Raw genomic sequence first — 13,136 nt, 5'->3', positions numbered from 1 at the left:
CCCTATAGCTTCTTCATTGTTAACTAACAGGCAGACATGAACGCACACACACAGACACACACACCCTATAGCTTCTTCATTGTTAACTAACAGGCAGACATGAACGCACACACACAGACACACACACCCTATAGCTTCTTCATTGTTAACTAACAGGCAGACATGAACGCACACACACAGACACACACACCCTATAGCTTCTTCATTGTTAACTAACAGGCAGACATGAACGCACACACACAGACACACACACCCTATAGCTTCTTCATTGTTAACTAACAGGCAGACATGAACGCACACACACAGACACACACACCCTATAGCTTCTTCATTGTTAACTAACAGGCAGACATGAACGCACACACACAGACACACACACCCTATAGCTTCTTCATTGTTAACTAACAGGCAGACATGAACGCACACACACAGACACACACACCCTATAGCTTCTTCATTGTTAACTAACAGGCAGACATGAACGCACACACACAGACACACACACCCTATAGCTTCTTCATTGTTAACTAACAGGCAGACATGAACGCACACACACAGACACACACACCCTATAGCTTCTTCATTGTTAACTAACAGGCAGACATGAACGCACACACACAGACACACACACCCTATAGCTTCTTCATTGTTAACTAACAGGCAGACATGAACGCACACACACAGACACACACACCCTATAGCTTCTTCATTGTTAACTAACAGGCAGACATGAACGCACACACACAGACACACACACCCTATAGCTTCTTCATTGTTAACTAACAGGCAGACATGAACGCACACACACAGACACACACACCCTATAGCTTCTTCATTGTTAACTAACAGGCAGACATGAACGCACACACACAGACACACACACCCTATAGCTTCTTCATTGTTAACTAACAGGCAGACATGAACGCACACACACAGACACACACACCCTATAGCTTCTTCATTGTTAACTAACAGGCAGACATGAACGCACACACACAGACACACACACCCTATAGCTTCTTCATTGTTAACTAACAGGCAGACATGAACGCACACACACAGACACACACACCCTATAGCTTCTTCATTGTTAACTAACAGGCAGACATGAACGCACACACACAGACACACACACCCTATAGCTTCTTCATTGTTAACTAACAGGCAGACATGAACGCACACACACAGACACACACACCCTATAGCTTCTTCATTGTTAACTAACAGGCAGACATGAACGCACACACACAGACACACACACCCTATAGCTTCTTCATTGTTAACTAACAGGCAGACATGAACGCACACACACAGACACACACACCCTATAGCTTCTTCATTGTTAACTAACAGGCAGACATGAACGCACACACACAGACACACACACCCTATAGCTTCTTCATTGTTAACTAACAGGCAGACATGAACGCACACACACAGACACACACACCCTATAGCTTCTTCATTGTTAACTAACAGGCAGACATGAACGCACACACACAGACACACACACCCTATAGCTTCTTCATTGTTAACTAACAGGCAGACATGAACGCACACACACAGACACACACATGCACACGCACATACCCTACAGCTTCTTCATCGTTAACTAACATGCAGACACACACACACACACACACACACACACACACACACCCTACAGGGTGCGTGTGCCACAATTCCTTTTTTTCATTCTCCTCTCAGGAGAATGGGTGTGCATGCACACATGCCTGGTGTGGTTTTCTTAAAAAATTATTTTATTTATTCATTCATCTATTTTAATTTGACAGAGAGGGACAGAGTGAGAGTGAGTGAGAGAGGGCAAGTAAGAAAGTAAGCCTCCAGGTCCCAGACTCGAACCGCCATTGGCCACATGGGAATCCAGCACTCTTAGCTGCCATGCCACCTGCTGGCCCCGCCTGGTGTGTTTTTAAACCACCACATCCGGGACCCCACACTGCCTGGCTGGGTAATGCTTTTTTTTCTTTAAAAAAATCTTTTTCAGGTTTTTGCCATGTGTGCTCACTGGGGAGAGACAGAGATAGAGACAGAGAGAAGAAACGTGAGAAATCATCCCCCAGGGGAATGGTCATGCCTCAATCTCTTCTCCTTTAGTCTCTTGGGTTTGGGGCATGCGTGCACACATACCAACGTGCTTGTCAAACTGCTGAGTCTGGGTCTTGAACCATGGTTCACCTTTGTGGGAGTCCAGCATTTCAACCACTACACCACCTGCTAGTTCTGGTTAATGCTGCTTTCACTGTCATCTTGGGACCCCAGTGTCTTAGCACTACTAAAAACAGACTGTCTGCATATTTACTTTTTAAAGTAAGTACAGAAAATAAAGCCAGTCTTTCAAAGACTTCTCTCATCAAAGTGCAGTCTGACCACAATGCCAGCTTTAAAAACAGTGCTACCAAAGCCCAATTATCGCCCCATGAAAGGGTGTCCTGCATTTTTCTGTGGCAGTGAGAAGTAGTGGGGTGGAGGTTCTGCCCTGGAGGCATCTAGGGCTCTCAGGCAGAGTGGCTTTGCAGCTGGTGCAGGGGTGAGGGGAGGCGGAGTGTGTCATTCCACCCCTCGTAGCCCGCAGCCCCCAAGAGGTCTGTGAGACCCCCAAGAGGTCTGTGAGATGCACATCCAGACATTGGGAGATCCGCCTGGCCCTCTAGTGCTGAGTTTACCTTCCCAAGAGCTGCCCGTGGTGGCCTGGAACGTGGTGGCCTGGAACGTTTGGGGAGTTTGGGGAAGCAGCCGCGCCATGGCTGTGGAAGAGCAAGCAGGGAGCTGAGAGAGGGCTCCCATAGCCAGGGGCTTTTATTTCGCCTCCATCTTTTCCTGTACATGGAGAAGGGAGGGATAAGCTGGCCCCTCTGCCTTTTCTTTATTTTATTTTTTTTTAATTTTTAAATTTTTTATTTTTTTTTAAGAGAGAGTTTTAGGCCAGCAGGTAGTGTGGTGGTTAAGAGTCCTGGACTCCCTGATATGGCCGACTGTGGTTTGAGTCCCGGACCTGGCGGCTTTCTCTCTCTCTCTCTCTCACTTTGTCCCTCTCTAGTCAAATTAAAATAAATAAAGTTAAATAAAAATATTTTAAAGAAAGATTTTTTGCTGTGGGGTGTGTGTACTCACCGGAGAGATAGAGACAAAAAGCAAGAAATCACCCCATAGCGGGGATGGCTACACTGCAATCTTTTCTCCATTCTCCTCTCGGGATCTTGGGCACACAGCATGCATTTAAGCCGCCAGGTCTGGGACTCGAACTGCAGTTGGCTACGTGGGAGTCCAGCCACATAACCATTATGCCCCCTGCTGCTCCTGAGCTGGCCTCTCTGCCTTTGTTTCTCCCGTCTCTGCTCAGGTAGGAGGTGGGAGCAGAGCGAAGCCTCGCCCTTGCCCGAGCAGCTCCAATGCCGGGGTCTGCCGGGTGTCTGTCACTCATTCCATAGGTATTTATAAAGCACATGCTGGGGGCGAGCACTAGGGGCAAAACTCTTCGGATTGTCAAGATAACCGTTTCAGTTATTCAGTGCTATAGTCCTGACCACTGCCACCCCTGCCTACGTGTGGTGCACTGCACTAAAGAGGAGCCCCTGGCTGATCCCCAGTCGCCTTAAGGGCCTCAGTCTCTACTTCTGCATGGAGGCGCAAGCCCAGGTACTTGTGTTAACTGCTATCGAGTCAGAAAGCTTACGAGGTGTGGGGCTGGGGCTCGAACCCCAGACCACCTGGCTGGCTAGGCCCACAGGGTGAACACATTCATGTGCCTCCACTTGCTTTCCTTGGTCTTCTGGAAGAGGAGTCCAGATGTCTTTGAGAGCCCTCAGAACTTCCATTTCCCTGGCTCCTGAGGCCTGACGCCGAGCTTCTGGTTTTTTTCTTTTTTTCCCCCTCCCCTTACCCCACCAAGAAAAGCTTGTTTAATTGCCTTATTCTGCCATATGGAATGGGAAATTTATTTTTAAGGATTTAAATGCTTTAAATGTATTTTTCATTTAGTTTTAGAGTTTTAAATTCTTCTGCTATAGCATGTGTGCATTCACCAGAGACACAGATAGTGAAAGTGAGACATCACGTCCCGAGGGCATGGCCACATCGCAATCCCAATGTGGGATCTAGTGCCTTAACCTCCACGCTACCTGCTGGCCCAGTTTAAGTTCGTTTGTTTCTTTCTTTATGTGAGAGATTTTTGCTATAGGGCATGTGCACTCATTGGAGAGACACAGAGACAGACAGAAAGCAAAAATGTTACCCTCAGGAGGGATGGCCATGCTGCAGTCCCTTCTCATCCATTCTTCTCTCAGGAATTTGAGCATGCATGCACATACACCTGGTGTGAGTTTCCAGCTGCTGGGTGTGGGACTCGAACCACAGTTGACCATGTGAGAGTCCAGCACCACAACCACTATCCCACTTGCTGGTCCCTTAAATGTATTTCTTAATTGACAAATAAAAATTGTATATGTTCATTGTGTACCAAATTACTTTGAAATACATATATATTGTGGAATGGTGAAATTGAGCAAGCTAACGTACATGTTTTAATGTTATAAAGACAGTTCACTTGGTGTGTTAATCTCCTGAATCATACTTCTGTCTCTGAGACTTCAGAGACCCTAATGACCTCACATGCTCATTTCTATGAACGCACATTTTAAAAGATTTTTAAGAAAGATTTCGTTGTGTTAAATACACACAACATTAACTTCACCGCTGTAAGGCCCGTTCACGTTGTTGTGTGCTCCATCTCCAGAACTCTTTTCGTCTTGAACAACTGAAACGCAACACCCATGCAACAGCAGCTCATCGCTCTCCACTCTCCTCCTCTGGCAGCCATCCTTCTTTTTGGGAGGGAGAGATGTTTTTGCTATAGGGCGTGTGTACTCGTCAGAAAGACAGACAGAGACAGAGAGACAGAAAGTGAGAAATCACCCCCCAGGGGGGATGGTCACGCCGCAATCCCTTCTCCTCCATTCTCCTCTCGGGATCCTGGGCACGCACGCACACGCGCCTGGCGTGAGTTTTAAGCCACCGGGTCCGGGATGCGAACCGCAGTCGACTACGTGGGAGTCCAGCGACATAGCCATTACACCAGCTGCTGCTCCCAGCTATCCTTTTATTTTCCACTTCTGAACATCTGTCTGCGTGAGGTACCTTGGATAAATGGAGTCTTCCAGCATTTGCTCGGCCTGTTTCATTAGCATCGTGTTCTCAAGGTTCAGCCGTGTCGGGGCATAGCCAGTGCCTCCTTCCTTTGTGAGGCCGAATGAGATTTCATCACAGAGATAGTTCATCTCTTCACGTGTAGGTGGTTGCCTCTGTCTTTGGCTTTTGTGCGTAAAGATGCTCTGAATTTGGGTCTCTTCATGTGTTATGGCCGCTGTCACCATACGTGGGCTGGGTGGCTTAGTACCAACAGAGATTTCTTTCCCCTGGTTCCGGCGGCTGGGAAGGCTAAGATCAAGAGACCAGATTCCAGGTCTGTCTTCGAAATTGCCTGTCTTTTCGGTGTGTCTACATGGTGGAAGGGCACAGGGACCTTTCTGGGATCCCTTTAAAAGTCTATGGATCCCATCTAATCACCTCCCAAAGGCCCCCACCTCCAAATACCATCACGTCGGAGACTGGGTTTTGACATACGGATTTGGGGGGCACGCAAGCATTCTTTCAGAAGCATTGGGTGTTCGATGATCTCTTTGAAGCAATGCTTTCTGTTTTGGGGGGTACATAGTGTGAGATGGAATTGCGGGGACATAGGTTCATTCCATGTTTCATTTTCCAGGGACCTCCCCACGTTTTCCATAGAGGCTGCACCATTTTGCATCTCCACCAATGGGATACCAAGATGTAGTCTCGCTGTGGGGTGTGTTTACACTGTGGCCACACTAATCCCCCTTTCTTTCGGGGTGCAGGGCAGTCCATCGTGGGCTGTAAGGCCATCCTCATCGACGACCAGGTCTTCGTGGTGGTGGCCCAGCTCTTCGGCGGCTCTCACATCTACAGGTACGACGAGAGCTGGACCAAGTTCGTCAAGTTCCAGGACATCGAAGTCTCGCGTATTTCCAAGCCCAACGACATCGAGCTGTTTCAGATCGAAGACGAGACGTTCTTTGTCATCGCAGACAGCTCCAAAGCGGGGCTGTCGACCGTGTATAAATGGAACAGCAAAGGCTTCTATTCTTACCAGTCCCTGCACGAGTGGTTCAGGGACACGGATGCTGAGTTCGTCGACATAGACGGAAAATCGCATCTCATCCTGTCCAGCCGCTCCCAGGTCCCCATCATCCTGCAGTGGAATAAAAGCTCTAAGAAGTTCGTCCCACACAGCGACATCCCCAACATGGAGGACGTGCTGGCCGTGAAGAGCTTCAGGATGCAGAACAGCCTGTACCTGTCCCTCACCCGCTTCATCGGGGACTCCAGGATCATGAGGTGGAACGGCAAGCAGTTCGTGGAGATCCAGGCGCTTCCGTCCCGGGGCGCCATGACCCTGCAGCCCTTCTCCTTTAAAGAGAACCACTACCTGGCCCTGGGCAGTGACTACACGTTCTCCCAGATCTACCAGTGGGATAAGGAGAAGCAGCTCTTCAAGAAGTTTAAGGAGATCTACGTGCAGGCCCCTCGCTCCTTCACCGCGGTCTCCACCGACCGGAGAGATTTCTTTTTTGCATCCAGTTTCAAAGGGAAAACAAAGATTTTCGAACATATCATTGTGGACTTAAGTTTGTGAGGGTGTGACCAGTAAAGTGAAAAGAGATGTAGCCTTAGGTCTCCCGAGAGAGGAGCGAGAAGGGGAAAAATAAAAGTACCAGCCCAGCTGAGAGCTCGGACATTCCAAACGCCCTGGGGGAGTAGCTAGACGTTTGCAGATCGGTAGAACTCACATTTTAATCAGGGATTGCATTTCTTGGCTAACTGCATGACATGCCCACCCTGCCATTTACAAAGACCTCTGTCAGTCCGTAATTCCTGGGGAGAGAGCCGTCAGCATTTACTCTTAGCATCTGGAAAAGCAACGTGCTTTTCTATCTTTCTAAGGAGGAAAGAGAACATGGGATAAGAGGGGGCAGCTCTGATAAATGAAATAAAAGCAAAAACAGAAACAACTGAACTATGGGCCCTTTTCATTCCATGTTAGCCTCGGAGATTCGCTGAGGGTGAGTTAAAAGTCTGACGACACCCAGCAGGGCCATTTTGTCCTGCTGGTTCTCTGAAAGTGACACCCGGCCCTCTTGCATGCTCCTCCTGACAGCACCGTGGTATTCCTGGCCCCCACAGATGCTCGTCCTGGGATGCGGACAGTGGAATGTCTGACATTGCTTCCTCTACCATGGGAAGATGTCCTGGTGACACAGATCCGGGCCCAGGACGGGCTGTTGGCTCTGAAGGGAGACAAAGGCGTTGGCCCCTCTCCCTTGCAGTTTGAAGCTGACCCCGAGGTGGCTGGAGCAATCATGCTTCTTTGATGCCCTCCATGCCTCCGCTGCCCTCTGAACCCATGCTTTGAGCTGAGGGTTACCCACAGACAGGCCGGAGACCAAACGGTGCTTTTTATTCTGTCCCTCAGAGGGCTGGACCAGGCATTTCCGTTTGGTGAGCTTTGGGTAGGATTTTTGAAGTGAGGTTTCTATGGAGTCAAAGGGACTTTCCACAGATCGCAATGTGCTTTGAAATCCAGAGGTGGCCTTTTGATTCATGCGTGTCCTTGCCCTCTGGAGGACTTCGTGTTCCAATGCCTGAATGCCCACGTGCCCACTGCCTCCCTCCCTGCGCCATCGCCGTCCCGCTTTGGCCCTCGCTGCGTCGCTGCTGCCGTCCCCAGATGACAAGCCAGACCCCTCCAGACCAGGACGCTTCCTCCTGTCCCAGCACTTGTCACAGGATGCCCCCAGCCCCCACGCGCTTCCCCAGGGCCACATGCTGCCAGCAGGTTATCCTGTGTAGGGACCGGCTTCGGAGCCAGGCAAGCCGACTGCGTGGACCAGATCAAAGCGGGCCTCGGTGGTGCGGCCAGTAGGAACTCGCGGGTCTGCTTTTGCGGGAGGTCCTAGTGGGTGTTCTGCCAGCTTTGCCGGCCCAGACGGAGAGTATGGGTGGATGTTGGCAGGGGAGGCCCTGACAGAGCAGCCCCGTGATTGCTCTTGTAGCCGTGAAAGCAGCGCCACCTCATGGTCCCCGAGCGCCCTTTCTCCACGACGGCTGCCCTCTCAGGGCAGGTAGGTGTTTGGCACGGGTGTGGCTGTGTTCCTTATTTTGTGGCGTGTAAGCAGTACAGACGAGGCGATGAATAGCACTCTGAGAACGACGCGTTGGTGCGACATCGCTGTGGCTCTTGGGTACGTTCTGGGGCCGTGGGCTGAGGCGCCCAGTCTACCAGACCACGGAACTAACTCACATACACCATGTGGCTTGGAACTGTTCTTCTGAGCACCAAGCAGACACAGCGGAGGTTTGTTTCTATCTCTGAGTGTGACCCCTCGTCCTCCTGCACTCTTCGGCCTCCTGGTTTGTCTGACTTGACTAGACACGGCCCGGGCCTTACACTAGAGGCCAGGATCAGGCTAGGTCTACTCTTCCTCTGGCTGGAAAGATGGGCCGTTCTTTCTGAAGCTCGGAGCCCCTCGGAGAAGCCGAGGTGGAGAAGTGGGTACTTGGCACACAGCGTAGGGGACGTTGCACCAGGTTGCAATGGTGTACCTAATCTTAGCTGCTTATAAAGAAGGCAGCTAGGATCGCTTTCACAGAGTTGCCACTGCAGAGCAGGGTGCCAGGCTCCCAGCCGTACCACTGAGGGTGAAGTCAGGGATAAGCCATCTGTACTCACCCCTGGGGTAGCATGGCCTGGAATCTGGAATGCCAGGAAACTCAGGGTCCTGGGCGTGGAATGGGAATTTGGGGAGTCCAGACGGAGCACTAGAGGGAGAAAGTAAGAACTAAACCAGGTTGGAGGGGTGGCTGAGAGGGCGGGTGGTCACCGACCTCATCTGCAATCAGGCCATCCTTCTGTTTGCTTTTTGAAGAATTTCAAGCAAGAACAGAGCTTGTGGTCTACAGGGTGCCCGTGCCGTGGGAGGGGATATATACTCCTGGCCAGCTTACTAAAGGAGCATAGGTGTTCTTGGCAGAAGGTGGCGGAAGCTTTGCTTCATTAATCTTACTGCTCCCTCCAATCCCTGAAGTTTTAAAACAATTTCTCTAAGAAGCTTTCTTCCAGTAATAATGCAGAACAAAAAGCCAAGCAAACAACCACCACTGAAGCTCAAAGCAGAGGAGCATGGGAGGTCCCCTTTGGAGACTGACACGAGGAGGGGCCCCTTGCTGCCTCCTCCCTCCTGTCACCTGCCGGTGCTCATTGACTCAGCTTGTGTCTTCTCTGGCTAGGTTCTTGGACAGTTCCCTCCACGCGGTCAGCGCCTTACAGCAAGGACTTGTGCCCAGACCTCATGGGGTCAGGACTAGGTCTCTTCTCAAGACTCTGAAAACCAGCCTTAGATGTGAAGGGCACCGCCCTGGGCAGAGGGTAATAAGCCCACCTTGCATTTTGACAGAGCTTTCCTTTTCTCCAGTGTGCATTTGTGTCCTCCCCAAAGTCAGAAATAATTTCAGTTTATGGGAGGGCTGGTGTTATTTTCATTCCAGGGAGAGGGAAATCGACACAGGACGGAAGCGGGTGACTTAACCATGGTGGCCAGTTGTGACCGGCAAAGCCAGGCCTTTCCCTCTGAGCAGCAGGTGTTGTGCGTCTTTCTCTGACGCTCTGCAGCACCCTGAAAGAGAGCCTTGCGTGTTTATCATTTCTTCGAATGTAGCAGCACCTTGAGATGAGACAGAAGCGTGGCAAAATCGGCACAGCCAGGAGGAAAACCGAGCTGAAACTGGTGCATTTGCCAGTTAGCAAGCAGAGGCAACTGCTGTGACAGCCAGAGCCCACCCTGGAAAGCCCTCCGGAAGTGTCAGATGGGTTTCTGTTGTCCTGACGAGGATTTCCAGCTGGTGGGTGTTTCCACCTTTCCTTCACCCCCACAGCCATGGGAAGGATGCTGAGGTTCAGGCACCCCTGGTTCTTGTCACCAGCGCCCTCCAGACAAAGGCGAAGAGTTCTTTGAGGGAAAGCATTCAAACCCAAATGCAGGACGGATGACGAATAGCTCCCGGCCGTCAGCCCTTGGGGAGCACTCTGTAAAATGGCAGTGGTGCACTTTTCTCCCGCATCGAGTGAGAGTCTGTGTATTTTTAGAAAAAAAAAAAAATCGGGCTGGGGTGCTGGGGGGCTGGCTGCCCGGAGGGTGCACAGGGGAAGGTTCTCGGGAAGACTCTGAAAACCAGCCTTAGATGTGAAGGGCACCGCCCTGGGCAGAGGGTAATAAGCCCACCTTGCATTTTGACAGAGCTTTCCTTTTCTCCAGTGTGCATTTGTGTCCTCCCCAAAGTCAGAAATAATTTCAGTTTATGGGAGGGCTGGTGTTATTTTCATTCCAGGGAGAGGGAAATCGACACAGGACGGAAGCGGGTGACTTAACCATGGTGGCCAGTTGTGACCGGCAAAGCCAGGCCTTTCCCTCTGAGCAGCAGGTGTTGTGCGTCTTTCTCTGACGCTCTGCAGCACCCTGAAAGAGAGCCTTGCGTGTTTATCATTTCTTCGAATGTAGCAGCACCTTGAGATGAGACAGAAGCGTGGCAAAATCGGCACAGCCAGGAGGAAAACCGAGCTGAAACTGGTGCATTTGCCAGTTAGCAAGCAGAGGCAACTGCTGTGACAGCCAGAGCCCACCCTGGAAAGCCCTCCGGAAGTGTCAGATGGGTTTCTGTTGTCCTGACGAGGATTTCCAGCTGGTGGGTGTTTCCACCTTTCCTTCACCCCCACAGCCATGGGAAGGATGCTGAGGTTCAGGCACCCCTGGTTCTTGTCACCAGCGCCCTCCAGACAAAGGCGAAGAGTTCTTTGAGGGAAAGCATTCAAACCCAAATGCAGGACGGATGACGAATAGCTCCCGGCCGTCAGCCCTTGGGGAGCACTCTGTAAAATGGCAGTGGTGCACTTTTCTCCCGCATCGAGTGAGAGTCTGTGTATTTTTAGAAAAAAAAAAAAAGTCGGCATGGGATGCTGGAGGTCTGGCTGCCAGGAGGATGCACAGTGGAAGTTTCTCGGGCTTGGGGGATAATGAGAGAGACAGGAAGGTCTACAGGAGAGGGCACATTTGCATACCACTTACAGAAAAGCTCTTGATTCTTCTACAGAGCTAGCAGCCCCTCGCCAGCAGCTGCAGAAGGCAGCTCCTTAGTTATGAAGCAGCCAAAGCCCCGGGGCCACAACTTGAATCCCAGACCCAACTACACGCCAGGGGCGTGTGCGCGTGCGCACGTGCATGGCCAAGATCCCAAAAGGTGAATGGAGAAGGGACTGCGGCATGGCCATCCCCCTGGGGGATGATCGCTCACTTTCTGTCTTTCTCTGTCTCTCCGGTGAACGCACGTGCCCTGTAAGAAAATCTCTACAAAATAAATCAATCAAAGGCCCTGGGATAGAGTGCAGTCATCTAGTTGTGCTTGCGGTGATGAAGAGGGTTTGGCTCTTGGGGACAGTGGAAAGGGAATGGGCCGGAGTGCAGAGCAGGTGGCTGTGAGAGAGACTCCTTCGCAGTAACGAACTGGGAGAGAGGCAGGGCGCTGAGGAGTTCCTTTGCCTCAGCCAGGCAAGCAGCGCCTAGAATGACCATCCAGTTGTCACCATGTCAATGAATAATACGTAAGTTTGAATGCTAATCCTGATAAAAACGGGTGAGGAAGCTACTGGTGTAAACTGAGGCCCTCTTCTCCTTACTATCTCCATAGCTTATATGAAATCTACCTTTTCCAGTAGGAAACTATGCATTCCCCATCGATCCCTTTGACTATCAAGAATGTATACCTGTGATAAAATAGGCCAATATGCCATTTGGTACCATTTTTATGTCTTTCAAGTGCATAACTTAGAGGTAAAATAAGAATACTTTGTACGTATATGGAAACAAATTGTGCAAAATGCAGGCTACAATGGATGCATTTTCAGGATGCCTATGTTGGGCTCTTTTGGGGAAATAGAGTTAACGAACACCCTGCCTCTTAATTCAATATCTTCTGTAAGCCTATGAATAAAAAGTAGTTCATGTCCACCATCGCTTTGGTCTCTGGTCTGTTTGCATACGGGTATGTCCACTTGAGTCATAGGTTTGAAGGGACAACACGGGATACCGAGGGACAGCAGTGTCTTTGTGGCTTCTTTTCTATTTCGAGGGAAGACAGACAGCATAGGGGCCTTTTGCCTTCTCTACCTGAAAGCTGAAAATTCACTAAGGTCGCAGAACTTGACAGTTAACACACCTACCTGCTCGGTAGAATCAGTCCTGATGGATTGACTGAGAACTCGAGACATCTCTGGTGCCTCCTGTTTCTACACGGCGAGAAGGCGAGATGGCAAGAGCTCATTGGTTAGGGAGAGCCGTGGACCCCTTTGACCTGGTCTCTGCGTGTCTAGGATGTGCTGTGGCCCATGGTCGTGCGAAGTCAGCGCTTGCCACCTGCACCTCAGTCCAAGACTCACTTGGTTTGGTTGGGTCAGTGAAGGATGAAAAGCCCCTCCCCTAGGACCTGCACCTGTTGCGTGCCAAGTAGTTGGACATGCTGTGGAGAGTTTTTGAAAGTTCAAGAACAGAGTTCTTGCCCATACCAACCACTCACAAGGGCAAGTCCTAGTTGCATGGACTCTAGCCAACGGTACAAGGTCTAGATAAATTCTGCATCACGAGGCAGCATGTGACGAATTGTGCCATGAGTAAAATAGTCAGGGTGAGAATCATACATCAAACTCCTGGTGTGGCCTGGTGCTGCATTACGTTCTCTTCCTGTGTAGTGAGTTAGCAGGAATGGAGTGCTCAAATGAAGACCCTGCATAACTCACAGTTCCCATGGGTCAGAAGCCCAGCTTAGGTGTGTCCTCTTAGATTCTCACGATGTTGCCAGCAAGGTGTTGGCCATGGGCCAGCGGTGATGCAGCTGGACGCACAGTGGGAATGTCCTGAGTTTGCCTCCCGGAATCTCCTTGTGCGGGGGTGGGGGAGCGCATGTGCATGCATGATCAAATCCCGGCTGGGTCT

General features: G+C 50.5%; 1 protein-coding gene across 1 annotated transcript in view; it reads left to right on the top strand.

The window, feature by feature from the left end:
• Positions 1-10,247, top strand: part of LGI2 (leucine rich repeat LGI family member 2) — a gene marked incomplete at its 5' end in the record, with an annotated part of 32,606 nt that extends 22,359 nt beyond the window's left edge. The window contains one exon of the mRNA XM_006154945.1: positions 5,916-10,247. Within this exon, the coding sequence (XP_006155007.1) occupies positions 5,916-6,733 (818 nt within the window). The remainder of the gene's footprint in view (positions 1-5,915) is intronic.
• Positions 10,248-13,136: the final 2,889 nt, after the last annotated feature.

This window comes from Tupaia chinensis, unplaced genomic scaffold, assembly GCF_000334495.1.
Source record: "Tupaia chinensis unplaced genomic scaffold, TupChi_1.0 Scaffold000426_1, whole genome shotgun sequence".
Taxonomy (NCBI): domain Eukaryota; kingdom Metazoa; phylum Chordata; class Mammalia; order Scandentia; family Tupaiidae; genus Tupaia; species Tupaia belangeri.
This window is presented reverse-complemented; position numbering and strand designations above follow the sequence as displayed.